General features: G+C 32.8%; 4 protein-coding genes across 5 annotated transcripts; 2 read left to right on the plus strand and 2 right to left on the minus strand.

Annotated features, from left to right (window-relative positions):
- Positions 1–6,177: 6,177 nt before the first annotated feature.
- On the plus strand, positions 6,178–10,736 carry LOC116000155 (calcium/calmodulin-regulated receptor-like kinase 2). Its single transcript, XM_031240189.1, has 8 exons — positions 6,178–6,387; positions 7,381–7,757; positions 8,368–8,521; positions 9,086–9,212; positions 9,439–9,521; positions 9,619–9,690; positions 9,876–10,079; positions 10,238–10,736. Exons 2-8 carry the CDS (start codon positions 7,444–7,446, stop codon positions 10,538–10,540), a joined length of 1,257 nt encoding a protein of 418 aa, XP_031096049.1. The 5' UTR covers positions 6,178–6,387; positions 7,381–7,443; the 3' UTR covers positions 10,541–10,736.
- Positions 10,737–12,080: 1,344 nt separating this feature from the next.
- LOC115997928 (E3 ubiquitin-protein ligase At3g02290-like) lies at positions 12,081–15,991 on the plus strand. 2 transcript variants are annotated; one of them, XM_031237351.1, is made up of 6 exons: positions 12,081–12,313; positions 12,501–12,680; positions 12,757–13,119; positions 13,990–14,422; positions 14,706–14,815; positions 15,571–15,991. In XM_031237351.1, the coding sequence occupies exons 3-6, from the start codon at positions 13,003–13,005 to the stop codon at positions 15,604–15,606; spliced, it is 696 nt and encodes a 231-aa protein (XP_031093211.1). In that variant the 5' UTR covers positions 12,081–12,313; positions 12,501–12,680; positions 12,757–13,002; the 3' UTR covers positions 15,607–15,991. The 2 variants fall into 2 exon arrangements, with proteins under 2 accessions (XP_031093211.1, XP_031093209.1); XM_031237349.1 differs by lacking the exon at positions 12,501–12,680.
- A 1,740-nt stretch (positions 15,992–17,731) lies between these two features.
- On the minus strand, positions 17,732–19,769 carry LOC115998862 (probable glutathione S-transferase). The gene is made up of 2 exons (XM_031238521.1): positions 19,443–19,769; positions 17,732–18,079 (listed from the first exon to the last, which is right to left on the minus strand). Exons 1-2 carry the CDS (start codon positions 19,767–19,769, stop codon positions 17,732–17,734), a joined length of 675 nt encoding a protein of 224 aa, XP_031094381.1.
- Positions 19,770–22,611: 2,842 nt separating this feature from the next.
- Positions 22,612–24,115, minus strand: LOC116000358 (transcription factor MYB24-like). Its single transcript, XM_031240428.1, has 3 exons — positions 23,928–24,115; positions 23,329–23,458; positions 22,612–23,220 (listed from the first exon to the last, which is right to left on the minus strand). Exons 1-3 carry the CDS (start codon positions 24,052–24,054, stop codon positions 22,746–22,748), a joined length of 732 nt encoding a protein of 243 aa, XP_031096288.1. The 5' UTR covers positions 24,055–24,115; the 3' UTR covers positions 22,612–22,745.
- Between the last annotated feature and the right edge of the window lie 520 nt (positions 24,116–24,635).

Raw genomic sequence — 24,635 nt, forward strand, 5'->3', positions numbered from 1 at the left:
AAAACATGTCAATTTGTACTTAATTGCATGAGTTTATATAGTTCAGGAATCCAATTGCATTCTTTTTGAGTTCGATGGCCTAATTGCAGTTTTGTGTGTAGTTCAGTGGTTTATTTGACCATTATTCCGAGAAAAATGATATTACTAATTGATTTAAAATATAAAAAGATCGTAATCTATATTCTATACTATATATAAAAGTAAAATCCTCCTATTTCATTCCCCGCCTAAACTTTTGTAGTCAATTAATGAAATATTTTATTGGTCAAATAATTAATAAAGCTTATTTGTTAAGAAAATGTAAAATAGAAATTAACTAATATCTATAAATTGATAATATGTATACTCACGTATCAACACTATTAATAAAAGTAAAATCATTTATCGGGAAAAGAAAAGGATATTACTAATTGACTGAAAATTATTTAAAAACTTTAATAGTTAATTATACTTTCATTTTGAAAACTCTAAATTATTTAAACTTTAAAAAAATTAATTGAACATGGGTTGTTAGATTTTTATAATAATCAAAATTAATTCATTCAAATATGGAGGAGGAAGATAAAACTAAATNATTTCAATTCACGTATTATTATGCTAATTCACATATTATTACGTCCATACAATTATGTAAATTATTTCAATTCACAGATTATTACACATATAAAATTATGCTAATGGTTACTTTGGAATAAAATCTTAATAATTATGGTCATTGAGAAATTAGTTCAAACATTATACTTTTATTAAACGGTTTTTTATACTTGCCGTAATTTTATCTAATCAATTAAAGAAATTAATGGTACACATATTACGAACATAATTAAAGAAAATTAAACATACACATATATATTACGGATAAAATTAAAGAAAATTAAACATACACATATTACGTCCATAATTAAACGAAATTAAAATATACATTATTTTTTAGTTATAATATATACTCCTTAATTACCATACTTATTCATAATACATGGACGTCATAATTAGCATAATATTAATCTATACTATATATAAAAACATAAGAATAGTAAAGACATATTTTAAATTTTAAACAATAGTAAAGGTAAATTAAAAATAGAATGAAAATATTTCAATAATAATATTCTACATCATTAATTAAAAATAGAACAGAAATTAGGTAAAAATACCAGTGGATCTATTATTCTAATTGACTAATTAACTGAAAATAAAAAAAAACGAACTAAAAATGAATCTGATGTTACTAATTGATTGAATATATAAAAGGAAATGAATATTAATAATTGACTGTAAATAAAAAAAAAATCCATAATTAACTAAAATGAAAAAGGAAATGGTCATATCATTGCAATTTAATTAAAAAAGGAAAACATTCTACATCATAAATAATAAAGGCATATTATAAACAATATTAAAGATAAATTATAAAAGGAACGGAAATTAAAAATGAAACGGAAATATTTCAATAATAATATTCTACATCATCAATTAAAAATGGAACGAAAATTAGGTAAATATTACTACGTAATTCTTTTCATTTTTCCTAGATAAGGTTGCCTGATATTAATTTACACATAACAATCGGCACTAATAATTAAAAAAAAAAAACAGAAGAACTGCCGGAGACGTTTGTTTTTTTTTTAATTTTATTATTATTATTATTATTATTATTTAATTATTTTAATTAAAATTATTTAAAAAGTTTATTTTAAAATTAGTAACCACCATGTCATCACAATTGTAGGTAAACAGGTCAATTTGGACTTTTTTTTTTTTTAAAACATGTCAATTTGTACTTAATTGCATGAGTTTATATAGTTCAGGAATCCAATTGCATTCTTTTTGAGTTCGATGGCCTAATTGCAGTTTTGTGTGTAGTTCAGTGGTTTATTTGACCATTATTCCGAGAAAAATGATATTACTAATTGATTTAAAATATAAAAAGATCGTAATCTATATTCTATACTATATATAAAAGTAAAATCCTCCTATTTCATTCCCCGCCTAAACTTTTGTAGTCAATTAATGAAATATTTTATTGGTCAAATAATTAATAAAGCTTATTTGTTAAGAAAATGTAAAATAGAAATTAACTAATATCTATAAATTGATAATATGTATACTCACGTATCAACACTATTAATAAAAGTAAAATCATTTATCGGGAAAAGAAAAGGATATTACTAATTGACTGAAAATTATTTAAAAACTTTAATAGTTAATTATACTTTCATTTTGAAAACTCTAAGTTATTTAAACTTTAAAAAAATTAATTGAACATGGGTTGTTAGATTTTTATAATAATCAAAATTAATTCATTCAAATATGGAGGAGGAAGATAAAACTAAATGCAATATGGGCAAAATGAATATACTTAAAGTATAAAAGTATAATTACACATATATTAGTGTAATTGACTAATAATAATTGCCTAATAATTATTATGATAATTAATTTAAGCATTGGTCGTTGAATTTATTTTTATAATAATTACAATTAATTTATTTCTCATTTTCTCATATTTATTTTAGTAATAATATAATTATATAAGTCATAATACTTATAGATCTTTTTAAGATAATTTTAGACAAACAAGTCATATATTATTCAATTAATTGAGTAATATTTTTATACTAATCTTATAATCAAATAAATGTACACGTTCAATATTATAATTTTTTATAATTTCATCTTTATTTTTATTATCTCAATATATAATAAAAAAAATTTATCCACGCTCGAGTAATTGGACAATTATTTGTTCTAATTCAAAGGAAAACATCAGAAAACATAATCGATCCAATCAATTTCATCAATTGCGCTATATAATATTCGATGTTATAATATATATAATTGTATATTGATCCAAATATTTTTTAAATATTATAACAAATCCATTCCGTGCAACGCACGGGCGAAAATACTAGTTATTATTAAATGAAATTGTCCCTATTGTATTTTTATAACACAAAATTACTCTTACATCATTAGAATTCTGTTATTATTTAATGAATTTTATTCCGTGAAATTAATGACCTCATCACTATTACCATACTTCTATATCTACCATATCTTTTTCATATCCTTTAATTATAATTTATTAAAATCATCATATAATAATTAATTCAATTGTATATTATATTTTTATTCTAATCTAAAAACATGACAAATCTCAATCAAAGTTAATTATATCATTGATTTATGTCCATTTTTTGTATGCTAACAAAAATATACATTTTAGTGTTTTATTTAAATGTTGTACACTTCAATCTTATTGAACAAAATTATCTCTGCTATATTTTTATTAGGCAAAACTATTTTTACAATACAGTTATAACTCCCTTACTATTTAATTATAACATTTATGGCTCTATCTTTATTATCATATACTTATATCATTAACTTTTCTTTTATTCTAATTTTTTTAGAAGAAATATTACCTACTTTTTCCAACTTTCACTCACATATATACTCTCATAATTTCACCCAAAAAAAAAAATTACTCTCATAATGTATCTATACAATTACTAATTAATAAACCGTTTCTCGCCTACCTATTTTCACCACCATATCTATTTATCATGATTGCTCGTTTCTATTGATCATAGTATATTTATTGACCTCTATACCTTCCTACTTTTACCATACCAAATCTTACCCATGCAATACTACACACTTCAATACCCTCAATTCCACCTATCTACTACTTTAGTACTCACTAATCAATTAATCATCAATGCTATTTTTTATTGCAATTATTGATTGCTTTCACCTACCACAATATATTTATCATCACCTCATCCAATTGCCCCTACCCCACCACATACTGCACTATAATAGTACTATTTAATATCATTTCCAATTATAATACAAATTCATTATATTAAAAATTTTGAATTTCAAAAAACTCCATATATTATAAATTGAAAAATAGTTAAATTATTTGAACATACCTTTAAAAAAATTTATTTGAACATATATGCCAGTTGACGGGGAAAAAAACTGGAAAATGATTGAATAATTGAAGATGGGAAAAAAAAATCATAGCATTATATTACATTGTTTCATAACTATACCTTTTATTTGGTAGAGTTATATCCATCCTATATTACTTTCATCAGTGAAAAAGCATAATTTTATAGTGTATATAATGCATTTCGTGCTTATGACACTACAATTTTCAATATTTTTTAATGTAATTAAATATATGATTTCTATTCATAATGTGTGACAAGGCCAAGCCCAACTTTGAGGCCTAGTAAAGTTCCTAGTAAACCCAATTACTAATTCTCAATTTTCACATTCAAAAAAAAAAAAAAAACACACACACACACACAACAAAACAAAACAAAAAATGGATATAAAAAAAAAACGAGTTAAAGAACTTGAATCATAAGAGCGCACAAGAATTATATGGGTGTGTCTATATATATATATATATAATATACAAAAATCTAATAAAACCCAATAAAGTTAGGCCCTATCAGGAACTAAAAAATGTTGGTATAATTGTTTTTTTTTTTTCATTGCTATATCAGTTGTTATTCAGTCATTAATTGACTCTCTCAAATGAAAAGTCATGGATTTGAGTTTTGTGGGGGAGCATTTAAATTTTATAAATTTATGGGGTTTTAGACGGATCACCATTGACCAATTCACAAAAGTAGATGGCGAAAGTCATTTCATTTATCATCACACAATGAAGAATATTGAAATCCTATAATCTGTCTGTATTCTTTAAACTGCAAATTTTTGAGAGATAATGAAAAGATTAATATAATGTTACCTTGGTCATGACCATATCATTGATGGCGCTCAAACATTTAGACTGAATAAACCAAACAAAGAAGTATATATTCGTATTATTTTTTAAAGTATTTATCAATGTCAAAATTAAGCTGTATTTAATACAATTGTCTATATATATTTGATTGAAAAGTATGCATACATATATGATTGTACTAGACCAAATCCAATAGATTAATACTGCATAAATTTGCATATTCGTATCGTACAATATATTAATACTGCTTAATTGGAAGGAATTAAAAAAAAATTATTTTCAATTAATGATTAGTTAATACAATAAAAAAAATAGAGTAAAAAAATAATACGTAAAATAGAATCCCACAAATGACAATTCTCCCTGGGCCAACTCCTGTGTCTCTCGGAGCGAACACGAGTGGACTGGACCGTTAAACGGATGGAAAAAGACCCCGATAGATTTAAAAAAAAAAAAATTCAAACCAAACACAATAATATTTGCTAGATTGCGGTTGTAAAGTGGCGGCTGCTAATTAACTAACTAGGCTTTTGGGAGGATCAGTTCGACTTGCTCCAACAAGCAACAAGAAAACCTGCCCCTGGACTATTATAGGTGAAAATAGGGGTAAGGTTAAATAAACCCTCAAATTATATTTAATTGTATAATTAGGTCCTTTAACTTTAAAAAACTCTAATTAAGTCCTCAAATTTGTTATTTTTAGAGCAAATAAGTGCATTAACATATTTGTTACTTGTAATTGCAAGTCAACTAAAATTCTGGCCAACTCCGACGATCCTTCAACAAGGTTCCAGCAAAAAAAGCCAAACCATCGACCATTGACGACCGTGACAGTGAAAGACTGACGCAATCGCATGTTTTTTAGAAATGAATTAGTTTCTTTTTTTTTTTTTTTTTTTTTTTTTGCAATAGATAGCATGTTAAACATGACAATCGATGTTTTCATGCTTGAAAGGAGAATTTTTTTCAACAATGTAAATGTCCATGTTAATCCTACTTGAAAGGAAAAAATTTTTCCGATGAAAAATTGACTAAAAATCTGTCAATTTTTTTTTTCGGCGAAAAATTGTCGAAAAGTCCGCCGAATTTATTTTACAGAAAAAAGTTGATTGAAAAATGACCATTTTTGCAACAAAAATAATAGTCTAAAATTGCAAAGTTTAAAAGTCGTGAGTCAATCTTGCAAGTACCACAATAGTCGTGAGACTAAAATGTAAAAAATTCAATTATATATTACTCTGTCAAAATCGATGAATATACACACATCTAAAGTCTAAACCATGTCTATTCCAACTCAAAACTTTTAATTAAAAAATAATGAAATTCATATTTCAGCCGAAGGACATACGTACTGGTTACGCTGAATTTGACCTACTCAATAAAGATTAAAGAGGTAGAGGTCAACCATGACTCCTGGAGACTCTGTCTGCTACGAATAACGAATCTTTGTACTCTGCTCTACCAAACCAAACCCAAATCGCGTGCGCTAAAAAGCAAAAGCCATCCATGATCCATCTTGACTTGCAAGACTCGAATAACAGCCCTTTTACGGTTTCTTTCTTGCGTTTGAGGATCAAAATCCTTCTTTGATGGAAATTTCTGCTCGATCAGCTTCTTAGGTATGTGCTGTTTAGTCTGAATTTCGATCCTCTTTTCCCCCATTTTAACTGCCCCTGTTCGTTCTTTTTCTTTGTTTCTTTTTGCTGTTGATTGTTGAATGCTCCCTTAATCTGCTCCATATCTTGTTCCAATGGCGTGACTCTGCCTCTATGCTTGCTCTTAGCCTTTCCTTTTTCCTCTTTATGTTTCATTTCTAGGATAAACTTGCTTTTAGCTGGGTGTTTGCAAATTTCACACTAGCTGGGTTCTCAAATTTCCGATGCAGTGAAATTTTTTATTTATTTTTATGTGCTGGAGCCTGGAGAGTAAGGAAGGGGATTTCTGATTCAGCTGGGAAGAGTGATGATTAGATTGAATCATTGAACTATTGAAGCGCTATTAATACATTGCTTTTTCTTATTTTAGCTCGTAACTTTATAGACGTGCGTATTAAGCTTAATCTTTAAAGCTTTCTCTGCTGAATTTTTTCAGAGTAGTACTTGGAATTGCACTGATGTGTGCAGAGTCGAAATTTTTAGTTTGTTAATTCATGAAAATGAACAATTTCACAAAAATCAGTCAGCAAATTTAGGGTTTCATCTCAAGTTATTTTTTGGTCATTAACTGGGAAATTAATTATGCTTGCCATGCACCAATTCAGATCAGACTGCTGAGCTTATATCATAGGATGCTAAACTGTGTAGAAATTATATAATTAATGGTGTACTTGAGGGATTCAAATTCTTTTGTACTTTTTTTTTTTTGAGAGGGGGTGGGTGGACAGCTGGACAAGGCAAGATATAATTTATATGCCTAATCTTGGTTTTTCCCTTTTTCTCTTTGCTGATTAACATCAACTTACTGTTAAGCTCTCAAGCTCTGCAGTATTTCCCATAACAATGTTGATTAACTTCTCATTTTCTAGTATCTTGATGGAACACTTATTTTGTTGAGTTTCACTCTGACTAGTGCCTTTTTTTTTTTTTTTTTTTTTTTTCTGGTGGTGATGACAGTGGCGCCTTGGCAAATCCCTGCAAGATGGTCCCGTTGACTGTTAATAGAAAAAAAGTCAAAGAATGGATCAAAAGGGTGATTTAGTTCTCATTGGTGTGTCAGTTGGTGTGGCTGTTGGAATTCTTATTGCATCACTTGTATTCTTTGGTGTTCGATGGTATAAATTACGAGCTCACCGTCGTCGCTGTGCAAATGAGCAATCTCAAGCAGCTCTTCCAATACGTACAAATGGCTTTGATATAAGCATTGAGTCTAGTGCTTCTATAAACATCAATAGACCACAATACCCTGCCAAAAGTTCTCAACAAAGCTGGTGGACTCGCCCAAGTAAAGATCAGTTTACCTCAGCATCAGGCATACCCAGATATGCTTACAAGTATGTAATTCCTTGCTCCAATAGAATATTAATCCATTTGGCTGGTAATTATATCTTCTAAATCCAAGTCATCCTTGTCATGCCTAATCATTACCATTTTATGATGGTTATCTCTTGGAGGATTTATCTGCTTGGCACTTTGGTGTTCATGCTATTTAGTAAGTGATCTTTTCAATCTGAAAGCAATTTGATTGTGTATAGAATCTGTGTTGAACCCCTTCTGCACAGTATCTTTAAACAAAATTCTAAATATTTCCTATATATCTAGTATTCTTGCACCTCCCATTTAATTCTTATGTATAACAACTTCAAGTTAGGATACCTACTTGTTTCTTATATTATGCTGGTTGGCTAAAGCTTATTTAATCCATATTATCAATATTATAAATTAAACCATCCAATTTTTAATATGTTCTAGTAAAGATTATGGATTATATGTACGATACATCAAAACCTTTTAGCTTTTATGTGACTTGGATCTGATTATAGATTTATTAATAATCCATAATCATAATCAGTAACTAAAAGTTTCTCCGCATTGCTGTTTTCTACTGTCCTAATTGATTGAATGGGCAATGATTGCTTGATCTAATTCCAAGTGCATTCCCAGGGACATTCAAAAAGCTACAGAAAACTTTACAACCGTCCTGGGACAGGGATCTTTTGGTCCAGTATACAAAGCTACAATGCCAAGTGGTGGAGTGGTTGCTGTAAAGGTCCTTGGTATCAACTCTAAACAAGGGGAAAAAGAGTTCCAGACAGAGGTATTATCAAACTTTTTTCTTAAGAAACACTCCATAACACTATTCTGCTTAAGGAATCTTTACTATTAGGATCTACTAAATTCTGAGTGGCATGCATTTGGCATTTGCATATCTCTCCCTTTTTTAGGACCCAACTCTTGATTCCAACACATACTGTTACTTGAAAGAGTATGTGCAGTTTTAGTAATGATGCTAAATCTGAAGTGGTTTCCTCTAATGCGCTTGATCACTGGCTTGGGTGGAGGTGTCATGAATTAAAGTTTGATGCTACTCTGCTAGGGGTAGACAGTGTTGTTATAAGATATAATGAAATGCTCTGAAGGGGAACGTAGCTGGAAGTTTATGGAATATTCTTTAAGAAAATGGTCACTTACATCCCCCACCCCCACAAAAATTTTAAATGAATAAAAAATTAAATTAAATTAGAAAGAAGAAGAAGACAAGGTGGGAAAAGCCAAAGCACAGTATATGGAACAAAGCTCTCTGACGTTATTTGGCATCAATCTTATTCTTTCTTCAGATTATGTGAAACTCTATCTATATACGAAGTATTTTGTTTTTCAGGTTACACTTTTGGGCAGGCTTCATCACCGTAATTTGGTGAATTTAGTTGGATATTGTGTTGATAAAGGACAGAGGATGTTGATCTATGAATTCATGAGTAATGGAAGTTTGGCAAACCTTTTATACGGTAAGTAGAAAGATTTTTGACTTTGAGAGCCTAAACTCCTTGAAATTTCTTTCCTTCATATAATTGGTTAAATCTTTTGGCTGTTGCAAAAACCATTTCTGAGATTGTTGAGTTTAAAATGTTCCTTTGATGCTTGCTAGACAATCATTGGGTACTGATATGTGGTTTCTATTTAAAGATCTATTTAGACCCTCAAGCAATGACATTATGCAGTGTTTTCTCTCAGATGAGGAACGGACTTTGAGTTGGGAAGAAAGACTGCAAATTGCTCTTGATATTTCACATGGCATCGAATATCTTCATGATGGGGTAGACTGATTTAATACTTAACCTCAATATTCTGTGTTGAAGAGTTGAAGACATTAGATAGTCATTCAATGCTATATTGCTATTACTCTGTAAACAGGCTGTGCCACCAGTGATACATCGGGATTTGAAGTCTGCTAATATTTTGCTAGATCATGCTATGAGAGCTAAGGTCAGTTGGTTGACAACCTGGTTTTTTTTTTTCTTGTAAGTGCAACAATCTTGGAAGAAAAGAAATACTTTCTCTTGTTTTGCTAATCCATGGGTTCAGAATAATTCTGATCTCTGTCTCTGCATAAGGTTTGTTTAAGTTCAGCTACTTGTTGGCATCTGAAATTTGCATGTTTCCTGCATTAGGTTGCTGATTTTGGACTGTCAAAGGAAGAGGTATATGATGGCAGTATTTCAGGCCTTAAAGGAACATATGGCTATATAGATCCCATGTATATATCAACAAACAAGTTTACTACAAAGAGTGATGTTTATAGCTTCGGTATCATCCTCTTTGAAATTATCACGGCTATTCATCCACACCAAAACTTGATGGAATATGTCAATCTTGTAAGTTCTTAACTCATCCTTTAAGAAATACGGAGTAATATTGATGATTACTCAACTATCATCCAAACAAATTGAGGATTTTTATTTATTTATTTATTTATTTATTTTGTAATTTTATTTTCTTGTTGTTGTGTGTTCATGGTTTTCCACTTTGAAAGGCGTCTATGAGCGCAGATGGTATAGACGAGATTGTTGACAACAGAATTGTTGGGACATGTAACTCAGAAGAAGTAAGGAATCTGGCTGCAATTGCTCACAAGTGTTTGAAGAAAGCGCCTAGAAAACGTCCATCAATCGGAGAAATCTCCCATGCAATATCAAAGATAAAACAGAGGGGTCTTGTCAGAGAAGATACTATGTCTTTTGCCCAAGATGACATTTCAAGAATGGCAAGTAGGATTGAAAGGCAGCAAACGGAATTGAGAAGTATGGCTAGCATAAGTGAGAGAGAAGGTGAATGAAAGTCTTCCATTCCTACTGTAGTAGAAATATCCAATAATCTTACACACATTCATGATTAAAGATAAAACCATGTAAATCTCCACTCCATAGCTTTTGACATCTACAAAGTTTTGCAGTGATATGATCTTCCTCAAGTGAAAATCTGATACAATTTTATAGTTTTGGTGATTGAAGTTGACCACAATTCATGTGTGATGTTGGAGTGCTTTGAAGTCTATGTTCCCTACAGGCTACAACTTGCTAAATGATTTTTCAACATTTTTAGCTTCACTGTGCACTGTGCAGCATATATTTCGGTTGCCATTATGGATGAGTCTGAAACCATACAATTACCAAAAGCATTAGAATTGACCTTTAAATATGGAGAAAGGTCAGGCATCCCAAAGATCTAAAAATGTGGAAAATATAAAGCTATTTAATAATTTCATAAAACCTTATTTCAAAAAATTTTTTTTTTTTTAAATAATCATCAATAATGATGATGGACCATGGTTGAAGGATGGGAAAAACTGAAAAATCTAGATATTGATCGGGCAATTGCCAAATTATATTTGATCCACTTTACATGATGGACTCTAGTCTAAATTGATGTTGTTTTAATATTAAGTGACTACTACTCTACTAGTGTATCCTTAACGGGGAATTTATATGTATTTTCATTCACTTTATAGTACATACATATCTGTTTTTAAAATTTCTTTAATATATATATATATATATCTCAATATAAGTACGTAGTATCATTTAAAAGTTTTTAGTTAAGATTATTTTTTTTAAATAATAATATTATTTATATATATTAATTTTATTTGTGAAAAAAGAAGAAGATAAATATAAATTTAAGTTGAAAAAATATATAAAGAAAAAGAAAATACATATAACAATATGTACTCTGGTACGCCAGCAATTATCTTTTCCATGGGATTTGGCGTGCCATCACTCTTGCCCGATGGGCCGATGGCCGACAATGGGGATTCTTCTCTGACGGCAGAAAAATTGATTAACTTTACTACATAAATTTTCAATTTTATTTAAAACAAATTTATTATCAAAATTTTAATATATTACAGAGTATGTATTATTATCTTACCATTAAATATTAATTTATGTTGATATGCACTCCGTGTTATTACTTACACTTCAAAGTTTGAGTTTATTTTATATTATTACATTTTATGATGTTGTTAAGTACACTCTATAGTGTTATTAATTACTTTTCAGCATCAAGTTATTTACAAAAATGTCAATGATTTTTCTTAATGAATAATTTTACTGAGTACTGAAACTTAATCTCACATTTCATTTAGGAGAATCATTACATGCCACTTGCCTACAAATACATTTACTTATTATGCCACAAGTAAAAAATGAAAATCTCATTTTCCCTATTTATCAATTAGACAATTACCCATAATTAGTGTTTTAATGGCTAGTTCCCGACAGAGGGAAAGTCCTAGTCTGGTATAATTAAGTGATTAAAAAAGATTAATTGGTGTAATTAATAATGCTAACACACAATCAGTAGCCAACCAGCTAAAAGGGTTAGAACACTATTTTACGCTTATTACGTTTCACCCACCGAATGAAAGGGAAAGAGGAGACAGCTTTATTCCCGCAATCTTGATAGGATTTCTCGGCGGAAAACCCAAAATTCTACATTGTAATCTATGGGAAACAATCCAAGACTAGAGGCATCTGTCCTCTATTGATTCAATTTCCTATGTTTTTTCCTCACACAACAGACTTTGAGTCCACTCTCCTCCTAAGTAGAGGTATTTCTTCTTCTTTTTTTTTTTGTTTTTTTTTTCCTGTATTTATTGGTGCTTTGTATTATCTGCTTGCTTGTTTTCCCCCTTTAGCTAGCGGTAACCAGTTTCCAGTTTTGTTATCTTTAATGTATTTTCCTAATTTGATTGATAGAGTGATATTACTGGCTAAAAAATTGATTATTTTAAACAGGAATTTAATTCTCCTTGGAATTTGGATAATAATCTGATAGGGGCCTTACTGAATAATATGATGGTTGATCTTCCGCCCATTAGTCTGGTTTTCGGATCCTTTGCTTCAGTATAGAGGAATTGAAGAAGACCTTGCTCCATTCCTTGAATTTGCTGTCATTTTGGAAATGTTTTTCTTAAGGTTTTATTGTTTAAATTAGAATGCTTTCAGGTTTATGAATTTTTGTTTTCTATAGCATGTTTCTTTATGTTTTCAGGTGATACTGGCTGTGATCTGGATAAGGAAAGACCATTAAGGGTTGTTCTCAACAGAGACTAATTGATTGCTGGTTTGCACTCCCCCCCAGTTTCTGTGAGCCTAGGATTCTCTATCAGTTTCATCTGGTCATCCCCGAGTTCTGTTTCACAAGCGGTTTGCTTTGAACTTGTGGCTTTTGGGGCTGTAAATGATACTATAGAAAAAGAAGTGATTTGAAGGATAGACTTTGATTTTGGATGGTATAATGGGTGCTACCTGTTGTTGTTTGCGAGATGATTGCGATGATTTTGCTAATCCAAACAGCTCGATATACCGGAACTGTATATGCATGCGGTATCTTCTTCAGAGTTTATTGCACGTGGTATGGTCTGCTTAACCATCTCTTTATTTGATCATCTTTAAAATGTCCCTCCATCTTCTTATACTTTACACTGATTTCTGTTTTCTGTTCTAAAAATAAAAAGGAAGAGAAAAAGAAAATGTTGATCTGTGTTAGCACAGAAACACAATGGTAATACTGTTATATTTAAGTGCAAAGCAAATGAGTTTATATGATTTTGTTTCAAATCATCTTACCTGTGGCGGGAAACAGTGTTTGTGTAGCTATCAAGATCTGAAGATGATCTAGCACCGTTAATATGCATTTAATCTATAATGTACCAGGTCTCGGGCAACTTTTGCTTTTCTCATGTACTTGGATGTAATTTCTTGTAGAAAGTCAATAGGTGTTGGATCGGAATTATCAACCCTACCTGTTAATAGAGTTATAGATTTAAGTATAATTAATTGGAGTGGCATTGGTAGAATGTGGTCATAATTCTAGATGTTGCAAAGTTAATTTTACAACATACAAAAGAAAAAAGAAAATAAGGGAAAGAGTTTTGGACAATGGGCACAAAGAAATAACTCGTACTATAAAATAGAGTTTGTAAATCGAAGATGAAAAAACTATTGTTCTATTACTTCTTTTCAAGACATACATTCATTTGGTCATATTATCTCTCACTGATTCCTCAATGAAAAGAAATAAAATATTTTACTAAAAGTATTTTGTCTTGAAAGTAAGAAGTTACAAAAGGAGATCAAAGCTGAGAAAGGCCAATTGTATGTAGAGATACCTAGAAGTTGTACTATACTATCTGCATAGAAACGATAGATATTGTCATATTGCTCACTAAAATCGGTTTGCTATAGAGGATGACTGGTGATTTCCCTTTGCTTCACTGTGCAGTATACATCATTATTTCATAGAGAACCACGTTCCATCACTTCATCCACTCAAGCGACAGCATCGTTGAGTTCTGCTGTTTCACTTGATAACTCTCTATCTGACATGTATCGCTCTCCTCCAAGACCATTGCCTTATGATGCTGATCCCAGATATTTCCGGTTACAACGAGATGGATTAGTCTCGAGAAGGGAAAAGGGGTCGAGTCACTCGCATGAGGAGACTGAACCATTACGAAGAGGTGATATTGATGATGAAACAGATTCTCTGAGTACTGGAAACAAATGGGATGCTTCTTGTGAGGAAGGATCAAAAGACTACAACTCAAAATCTTCACTGAAGCTCTCGACAGCTAAAACAACAACTGGATTTGCTCATATTTATTATTCCTCTTCTTCTTCAGAAGATGAAGATGCCTGCCCAACTTGCCTTGAAGGTATAGTGCTGCAGCTTTATTCTGCCACCCCTCCCCATGCCAAACAAGGATTGCCAGTTTACTCAATGACATTTTACCATTCTTAGTGGTTTGTACTTTGTACTACTACTATTATGCAACCCTAAGGAAGTCATTTTTTACCCGGAAGGGCAAAAAATCTACTTCACTCTTACAATAGTATAAATTATCGATCTGAGTGACTGAGTTGTAGTGGGAGAATTGCGATATTACGTCTTTGCTTTAGTATTTATTTTCACGCATTTGATGCATCTTTTCTATGCAGAATATACAGAAGAAAACCCAAAAATAATCCTGAAATGCTCTCATCATTTCCATCTTGGTTGCATATATGAATGGATGGAGAGAAGTGATAATTGTCCAGTGTGTGGCAAGGTGACATTTTGAATTTGCTCTGTTTATGTGCAACCTGCTGTGTTTTTTGTGAAATTATATTTAGGGGTAACATAAACTGGTGAGATGGTTTACCTGTTAAGGTTACCTTCTAAATCGTACTGGTAACATTACTGGATCAGTCTAAAATACTAAAGACGTTACTTTATCCACATCCAACTCTAATTTTTGTTAGACCTTGTGGTCTAGTGGCACCCGGTTGCACCCCCACATGGGAGGGGGTGGGTTCGAGCCTCAGTGGAGGCGTTATTGGCTCTTTGTGCTTCATTTGGGTGAGAAAGTAGCTATGAACAGATACTACATTGTAACAGAGTCAATAGTACTCAAAAAAAAAAAAACTCTAATTTTTGTTTCTAATAAAGCTACTTTACTTGATATTAGTACCATTTGACTTTGCTGAATGATTACTGAACTCCCCGCTTGTTCTTTCCCTTGCGTGTGAAGGTAAGGAAACACAAGCAAGCAGGGAAATGGATAATGATGTGGTTTTTAGTAGTTCCATCTGCTCACCTAGTTTCCATTGCAAGGAATTATTATAAAATTTTCTATCCTATATATCTTCAAATGCTCTCATACACCAATGACCAATAGATGCTCGAATAACACTATTGATATCTTATTCAATTTGCTTAGCAATTTGTGTGTGTGTCCATAGAGAAAATAGTAATGCAATTTCTCATGCAAGTGGTTGTGTCAATGGATAACTAATATTTCTGTGATTTTATGTCTGTTTCCAGGAGATGGCATTCGATGAGACAACTGATCTTGCTTAACATATTCCGGTGTTGGAGACCAACAAAGACACAATGATCCTGAAATACAATGTAAAGTTTCTGTTAATAGTTAAAAAATGTTGCCTTACATAGAACATAAAGTAATTGTTTTGCAAAACCTATTTGAGTGCATTCTTCATGGTGGCATTGTTTTCTCTACTTTGACTGGAGTGCAATTATATATAATTATATATATATAGTAACTTGTAAGAAGATGCAGAGTTGGTTTAGCCATCATTGTGGTTGATAAAAGCAACCAAGCATCTGCAACTACTTTGATGTTCTGGTGTATATATTATTTTGCTTGACCCCACAAAACTGAAATCTTTTCTGTTCTGTACACTGACTGGCTTTTTAATGCGCACAAAGTTGGCAAATTATACCATTTGTAGACGATGGTCCAAAAATAACATTCAGATTCTGTATCTGTACTTCACATTCTATACCTTTAGTTTATAGTTTCTGTACATGTAGTTATCATATTATGTGTCATCAATTATCAAATTACTCCGTATTTGTTTACATGTACAGAAACGGTTAACTGTAGGATAGTATCTGAGACAAACGTATCTCTGAATTATTCTGATGATGTGCCAAGAGTTTGTGATAATCCGGGAGATTTTCTTTAATGTCAGGGTGTTCCTTAAAATTCTTGGTCCATTGATGCTCCTTAAAATTCTTGGTCCATTGATGCAAACGTGGTAGTGTGTTTGGTTCCAGGGCTTTTCTTCCCACAACTTCCTCTCAGACCAGGTGGTAAGAGTGCTCTACCTACAACCGAGAGGTTGGAGGTTCGATCCTCAAACTCTTGGGTTTGAGCCGGTCAGCTATGGGTAACCTAGGCTGGTTTACCTCCTTGTGGTCCTTTGCCGGCTAGGGCCACAGGGCGAGGAGAAAACCTCGTTAAAGGAATTGATGGGTTAACCTGATAAGTTTGAAATCTTTTAGGGTTAAAACATTTTAGTCCGATGGCCTGAATAGGCCTAACTGATACCCTTCAGCTTCAAAGCCCGTATCACTCTGTAAACGTACGGACTTGCCCACAATCCATGAAATTTCACTTCTTCCATGACTGAGATTTGAGATGGCAGTGCATATAACTCATTAACATACTTCTCTGGCTGTATAGTCAATTATGGTGTGATTGGAATTATCTAATATTCACTCTGCATATATACTTTTCAAACACCAATTTCGTATGCTCTGATTTTGTTTTTTTAATTTTTTTTTGCATGCTCTGATTTTTTTCCCTTTTCTTTAAGTAATTTAGAGTAAGATGTGCACAAATTTACAACTTAATCAAGCTTAAGCCATTCATATAATAATTAAAAAAAAAGGGAAATTACATTGTTAATAAGGTAATAACATATTTAATTCCTATGTTATGAGTGTCATCATATATTTTTAGTTATCAAGTTGTCATTGTAATGATTCCTTAATTAATATATATATATATATATATATATATATATATATATATATATATATATGTTTATATTATTTTTGAGGATAACAAATTAGTTAATTAGATTAATTATCAAGTGTTTTTGTAGTTGCAAATATTAAATTGAAGGAACACTCGTCTCTAAGGTTAGTTTTAAAGTAATTTGGACGAAGCATCTAAAAGTTTTTTAAACTTTAATTTTAATTATTTTTTTTTGAATAAGAATGCCGCATTAGTTTTAAATGTCATATATTGGGTTTTAAATGTCATATATGGATGCATGTGACATTGTGACATAAGTAAAATTTAATCTGTTACCTTTTAGTAACTTCTTAAAAATGATTATTGCACACTTCAACAAGTTTAACATTTAATTATAGTTTTCTCTTCTTCTTCTTCTTTTTTTTCTTTTAATTGGAAGGTCTAATTGCATTGGCATTTTTCCTTAATTTTTTAATCATTGAATATTTATTTAATTGCAACCACTTGCAATATTAATTAACTGGACAAATTAATTCGATCACTTAAACATTACAAGCAAACAAGCACTTAATATAGCAGAGTCTGCAAATTAAACAGCAAATAGACATAACTAACAATGGTCAACGTGTAATTAACCGTCTTTATTTGGAGATGACAACTTATTTCATTCGATTCCTTGGTCCATATTATATTCTGAGTTCAACGAGCTGAGGCACAGGAAACCCTTTTGCGTTGGAGAAACCGCACAAGTTTGTGATAATCAGGAAGGTTTTGGTTGATGACAGGGTGTTCTTTGAAATTGTTGACCCATGCATGGAGACGAGGAAAATTGTTTGGTTCCACAAGTTTGGCTCCCATGATTTCTTCCATGGCCGCAAACCAGATTGCGAGCCACCCAAATGTTATGTCCACCAATCCAATCTTGTCTCCCCCAAAATATTTCTTGTCTCCCAAACCTAATTGCTCTTCTAACATCTTTAGAGCTTCCACCACCTCTTCCTTCACACTTTCATCCTCGCCCGTTCCAAAGAATTTTAGGAAGAGAGAGTCTAAAAGTACAAAATAAACCCAATTAAAATTGGTTAGCAGGTGAAGGGTCAAGTCCAGTACCAAGTAGCTATGGAAATTGATGATAGAGGCTTTAAGGACTAAGTCCCGTGGAGGCTGGTGTAGGGCTAAGTCCAACATTAGGCCGGTGGCTAGGAGCAGTGACGTATCCAGGATTTCGGTTGGGGGGGGGGGGGGGTGAAGAAGCAAAGATAAATTAAATTGAAAAATGTTTTTTGAGTACTACTGACTCTGTTACAGTGTAATATATGTTCATAATTACTTTCTCAACCTATTGAAGCACAAAGAGTTATCAACAGTCGCCTCCACTGAGGTTCGAACTCACTCTTTTCCATGTGGAGTATAAACCGAGTGCCACAAGGTTCAAATATCAAATACGAATAAATTATTAAATTACAAAATACATTATAAATATTGTTTGATATAGGCGAGAAATAAAACACATCAAAACTTTATAAAAATATTCATAACTCTATATAAAATATAATTAATTTGATAAAATAATTCAAATAGAAAACACATTATAATTATACATCTTATCATTAATATATATAATAAAAAAGCAATATGTACGTATACAACTGAAAAGCCGCAAAGAAAGCAAGCACTGAGGCTAGGATTCAAACCCTCACCATTTTCTAAATAAAACCACACACCTACAAACTCTACAAGCTTATCAATTGTTAAATTTCATCTGTTTTTATATATTTATATATAAAACATGTACTATATATACATATATACATACAAAGGCTATATATGGCGTGGGGGTGGGGTGAGTGGGGGCAGCTGCCCCACTGCCCCCAGGGTGGTTCCATCAGTGGCTAGGAGACTGTTGGACGGAGGCCGGTGAAAGGTCAAGTCCAACACCAGGTGACTAGAGAATTGTCGAATAGAGGACTGAAGGGTTAAGTTCAACACCTTACATCTCGAAAATAAATGTGCTAATGGTGGGTATATAAGTAAATAAAGGTGTGTCTTTTCTAATTACTACTAACTAGTGATAATCATTTGATCTTAATAGGTGGTATCAGAGTCATACTATAAAAGATAAAGTTATGCCTTCGCTAGGCATAGTGGTATATATTCTTGGATATAGACCAAAAATAAACTACATCAAAAGATGTGAGTAAATATAACAACACACTAACTTATCTAGGGTGGATTCAAACTATTAACCTCAAATATCTTAAAGGCCAACTAAACCATTTTTTACATATACAAACTTTGTACTATATGCAATAGCCTGCAAACTAATTAAGCTCATAAAACATGCATAACCAAACCAGTGGAGCATTACTTTATATATATTACATATATGGTTAGCTACATGACATTATATTACCTTGTCATCTGCAAACTTCATCCAAAATCGAGCCAAGGCTCTGTGAGCTGCATCTTGAGGTAGCAATGGATTGTGTGGCCATGTTTCTTTGACGTATTCTAGGATGACAAGGGACTCCGAGATGGGATTCCCATTGTGAACAAGCACAGGAACCTTCTTGTAAACTGGATTATACTGCAAAAGCAACCCACTCTTCTTGGATCTACACAGATTCTCTTCAATGTACTTGTATCTAACACCCTTAAGCCTTAGAGCCCAGATCACCCTGTAAACATATGGGCTACCCCAATATCCATGCACCTTCACTCCTTCCTCCTCGTCCATATCTTTTAATCTATAGCTAAATCACATGCATACATATATACATGGTGAGGCATGATATGGACTAAAAAACAATTTTTTTTTTTTTAAATAGCAACATGTGTAACACACACTTCAATTTCTAAGGCTACATTATCCCTGCAAATCTCTCTTCACTTTTAAAACTAGTTCGCTATCACATCATCAAATTTACAAATTCTTCATTGTTTTTTCTACATCCCTACACATCTCTCTCACTTTCATATTATATTATAAATATAATAATAAAATAAATAAAATAAAAAAAATATGGAGGTGTCAGCTTTTGCAAAATGGCAATACAAAAGCTGACACCTCAATACTTTTTAGGACATCTTCAATAGTGTGAGGTTTTTGAGTAGATTTTGGGGGTGTGACTACGAAAAGAAAATGGGGGTGGAGGAAAAAAAGAAGAGAAAAGAAAAGAAAAAAACAAAATCAAAATTTGTAAAAAAAATAATTAGATTTACTCGCTCAGGCGGCACCCGCCCGACTAGGCACGTGAGGCGCAACTCTCCACTTCAAAAGTGGGCCCCACATTTCTAGAAAAAAATTCAAATTCGCAGTAGGACCTTGCACCTTCTCTCCTTACTGTCTCTTATGTTGGTATTTTTAGTCTGAAAAATTGTGAAAGAACCACAAATAGAGATGGCCTTAATAAACTGTGGATCAAAATCTGTGAAAAATTTGCTAACAATAAAATAAAAATTAATTTTTTAAATTTACCTCATCTTGTCAATGGACATCTTTGCTGGGATAAGACTAGCCTAGCTAACATTTTTCACGTTTCATGTACTCTATTTTCTACTCTTTAATTACCTGATTGTGCACTTTGATTTATTTCAAAAAATATGAACGACATCTTTTATTTTTTATTTTTATTTTTTTTCCCCCTTCCAATAAAATCATTGCCATAAAATACATGTATCATTTACTTCTGATGGGTCGGACAATGATTTAATCTGTCACCGATATACATAATTGAATGCCCTTTTCTCAGCTAAAAGTACTCTCATGTTTTAGTGTATGCCATGGGAGGTTGTTGTACCAACTTTTTTTGGTGCATTTTTTTTTTTTTTTTTGATACAACAACCTCCCAGCTTGACATAACTTTGTTTTTAAAAGCAAAAGCAACACTATTTCATTAAGTCCTGATGATTTTATTGAGATCTGGTCTACCATAAATCGGGTATAGGAGTACAAAATAGGGGTAGGAAGAAAGTAGCTTTATAGGGGTACAGAATAGGGGTAGGAATAAAGTAGCTTTATTACCCAGGGCGTTAGGTCCAAAATACTACATACAAAGTCCGAGATATTGACCCAAAACGGTGACTCAAAGAATACATAAATAATAAATACTATAGCGCTAAGGAATTGAATAGGGCCCAAAATGGAAGCCCGAATAATAAATAACCTTAAGGCCCAAAATGGCAGCCCAAATAATAAATAAATAAATAAACAATAAACAAGTTAGGGCCCAACAAGATTTGAACTCTGGCATGCCGACAAGAGAAAGAAGGCTCAGACTACTCAGCCAGAAGGGAGACTGTGAACTAAGGGATGCCTTTAAAGTGGAGGTAACAGTGACTATTTATATATATGGTTGTAGCCTGTAGGATTCACGGATCGTTGACAAATGGACGGCATCGGGTTGCCTTTAATATTAGCCACACACGTGTCACCCCACTACTTTGCTTCCAGTGCACCCCCATGCATAAGTGAAACTTCCTACCTTTTGATATGCTAGATCTTGTGCGGCTTGGTGCTTAAGAACTTGTGTTGTTATATTGAAAATTTTGGGTTCAAACCCTTTGGCAGTACTTGCTTTATTTATTTTGGTTCCTTCTTCCTTTAACAATAAAAATGGACAAGCTTCCTTCTTCCTTTAACAATAAAAATAAACACCCCGCTTGGGCCAATAGTTTCCCAATAAACTGAGCCCTAACACTTTTCCAATAAAATGGTCTCATGGCTCCCCCACTTTCATTGGTTGTCTTCCTTCTTCCCTCGACAATAAAAATGGAAACCCCGCTTGGGCCAATAGTTTCCCAATAAAATGGACTTCGGGATTGGGCCAACACTTTCCCAATAAAATGGGCCCCGGGGTCCCATGGCTCCATCACAAGTCCCCAACTTTCTTTGGTTGTCTTTGACAGGCAAAGAAAGTATAGTCACTCTCGGTCTTCTACACGCCTTGACCCTCACAACTCCCGGTTTGAAAGGTTTGCACCTCCTCAATTTTTTGCTCGTATCTTGGCATCCTTCTCTGTATGCGGTTCGTCAAGAAGATTTCGCTCTTGCACATTCCATGTACAAAAAGTAAAGATTTTTTTTTAAAGGCGTGATGCCTTGCTAGGTCGCCTTCTCTGCTTGAGAGCCCATAAGAGATAGATGATTATCGGCCATAAAGTGAATGAGCAACAATCAATGTGACAAGAAATTCGAAGAAAAATATAAGCAAATATGACATTATTTATCAACTTCCCTCAGTTAAAGACATTTGCTTAAGGCATATAAGGAACCTCTCACTTTGATAGGTTGCTCCCACAATGTCGGAGATTCTTTTTTTTTTTATGAGGCCTCACCCTGTGACTCTAGCCGACAAATGATCACAGGGGGTAAATCAGAACTGACCGGCTCAAACCCAGGGATTTGAGGTTCGAACCTACGACTTCTCAGTTGTGGGTGGATCTCTCTTACCACCTGGGCTGGGGTCACCCCGGAGACCTTCATTCTTTAAAGGAGCATATGACGACTATCATTAAGAAATCCACAATAATATATAATTAACGGGATAAGAATTGGAGTTAATTGTTAAAGTATTTATTCTTAAAAAGAACTCGATCATAACTACAAGATTTAATAATACAAGACATGCAATGCATACAGAATAATTTACTGAAATAAAACAAAACCAAATCTAGTACGTATTACATACGTACTATTGAAGGTAATTATTCCTCAGAAAATAAACCCTCCATTCCAGAGGTTAACGGCATGATCAGCTCCAAAACCACAAGGATTTTGAATCACATGGCCCTGCTCTAATAATGCCGCTTCAGGATCATGCAAATTTAAACTGTCATCATTGTCTAGGTTCCATAATCCCCCTCCCCACAAACCATCCATATCCATGGCAAAGCTGTCTACCCAGGATTCAATGTCTTCATGATACAACGACGTCGTAGTGTTGGCTGACGTGCCGCCAATCGGTGCGGCGGCGGCGGTGATGCACGAAGAGTCGTTATTACTCATCGTCTCTTGTGGTTTGGTGTCCTTTATTACTTTCTCTTCATTTCTCTTTCTGCGGTTCTTTCTCCTATCTTGCTTTTCGCTAGTCTTCCCAGATGCGGGTTTCTTCTTGAAATGAGTTCTCCAGTAGTTCTTTATCTCATTGTCTGTTCTTCCTGGCAAGTATCTTGCTATAGTTGACCATCTACATTCATTTTTTTAAAAAAAAAAATAAAATAATTATTATCTCCTAAAACAGATTCTGATAGATAATAGAGAAGCATTATATTGGAGAGAAAGATGGATGCATTACTTGTTGCCCCATAAAGCATGCAATTCAATAATGATGCCTTCCTCCTGTGGTGATATATGGCCTCTCTTTAGGCCTGGCCTCAAGTAGTTCACCCATCTTAGCCTACAACTCTTGCCATTCCTATTCAAACCTGCATCCCAAAATGTTATAACTTAGCTAATAAAGTCAATCATATATACATGCAAAATAAATGAAAATATAGCTAGTTGGCATGAGTGGTTGTGCATTCTCATCCGACCTAATTAAGAGAAGTCAGGAGTTAAAAACTCTTTATCTCGTATGGGCTGAAAAACTAATATGACCAGCACTTTACCCCTTAATAGGGCTGGTCTGGTGCAAACGAGTATCATATCGTATGAAAAAACCAATATGACTATCACTTTGTCCCTTAATTAGGCCGGTTCAACAGAACGGGAATTGTTTGAAAAAATCAATATAAACATTACTTTGCCCCTTAATTGGGCCGGCTCAATACAAACTACAAACAGAGAATATATAGTCTAAGTATGGTACATGCTTAAAGGTGTCTAGTATAATCAGAGATTAGTCTACTCGATCAGAACCCCTCGTGGTTTAGAAAAAAATGAAAATATATGTACCTGCACATCTAGCCACAGAGCTCCATCTTCCTTCACCATACAAGCTAACATAATCGCCAAGAAGCTTGTCTTCCTCGGGGGTCCATGGCCCTTTCCTCCACCCTACTTTCTCAGAAGCTCCCACCATTGTTGTTGTTAATCACTTTGCAGTTTGCACTCTCAACTTAATTATCTTGATCACTGCTCTAGCTAATATGCTGTCTCCTGTCTTAGGGACACAACTTTCACAAGCCTTAGGCTTCTATTTATATCCTCACCACCTAGTCTATTCAATGTCCCTTTCCATACATGAACAAACTGAACTTCCTTTCACTAACGTTAAAAAAAAAAACAAAACGTAAACACCAACTTAGTCACCACTCGGTTCTTTCAATTCAACCTTTATTGCGAAATCATTCTTTCCTGTTCCCACCCACCCAAGAGAATCTTCCAATTGTTACCACGTGGTGCGCTTGGCTCATCCTTAGCCAATTAGAATTCACCAAGTGTTACGTCGTAATCTTAGGGAACCGTACCAAGATCTCAAAGGACAAACATCCCATCTTAGTTCTCGTGCATGTATGTAGGTAGTACAGTAGCACTTACGTAACTGAACTCAAGCATCATGTCATAATAATTGATTTAAAAATGATTATTTGTTTTGGCATATTAGAAAACCAATATAATACTACAATTTGATGTCTCTCACCTTTTAGGTCATAGCGACTA

This window comes from Ipomoea triloba, chromosome 12, assembly GCF_003576645.1.
Source record: "Ipomoea triloba cultivar NCNSP0323 chromosome 12, ASM357664v1".
Classification (NCBI taxonomy): Eukaryota; Viridiplantae; Streptophyta; class Magnoliopsida; order Solanales; family Convolvulaceae; genus Ipomoea; species Ipomoea triloba.

Bases quoted from the DNA above. Each gene is read 5' to 3' on its own strand.
- LOC115998862 (XM_031238521.1), bottom strand. From the start codon at position 19,769: ATGGACGAGGAGGAAGGAGTGAAGGTGCATGGATATTGGGGTAGCCCA. The intron at 18,080-19,442 runs ATATAATGTCAT...GTACTTTTAGAC, and splicing joins AGTTTGCAGATGACAAGGTA to TCTCTCTTCCTAAAATTCTT.
- LOC116000155 (XM_031240189.1), top strand. From the start codon at position 7,444: ATGGATCAAAAGGGTGATTTAGTTCTCATTGGTGTGTCAGTTGGTGTG. The intron at 8,522-9,085 runs GTATTATCAAAC...TTTGTTTTTCAG, and splicing joins AAAAAGAGTTCCAGACAGAG to GTTACACTTTTGGGCAGGCT. The intron at 9,691-9,875 runs GTCAGTTGGTTG...TTCCTGCATTAG, and splicing joins ATCATGCTATGAGAGCTAAG to GTTGCTGATTTTGGACTGTC.
- LOC116000358 (XM_031240428.1), bottom strand. From the start codon at position 24,054: ATGGTGGGAGCTTCTGAGAAAGTAGGGTGGAGGAAAGGGCCATGGACC. The intron at 23,459-23,927 runs GTACATATATTT...TTTGGGATGCAG, and splicing joins CTCTGTGGCTAGATGTGCAG to GTTTGAATAGGAATGGCAAG. The intron at 23,221-23,328 runs GTAATGCATCCA...AAATGAATGTAG, and splicing joins CATGCTTTATGGGGCAACAA to ATGGTCAACTATAGCAAGAT.
- LOC115997928 (XM_031237351.1), top strand. From the start codon at position 13,003: ATGGGTGCTACCTGTTGTTGTTTGCGAGATGATTGCGATGATTTTGCT. The intron at 14,423-14,705 runs GTATAGTGCTGC...TTTTCTATGCAG, and splicing joins CTGCCCAACTTGCCTTGAAG to AATATACAGAAGAAAACCCA. The intron at 14,816-15,570 runs GTGACATTTTGA...GTCTGTTTCCAG, and splicing joins ATTGTCCAGTGTGTGGCAAG to GAGATGGCATTCGATGAGAC.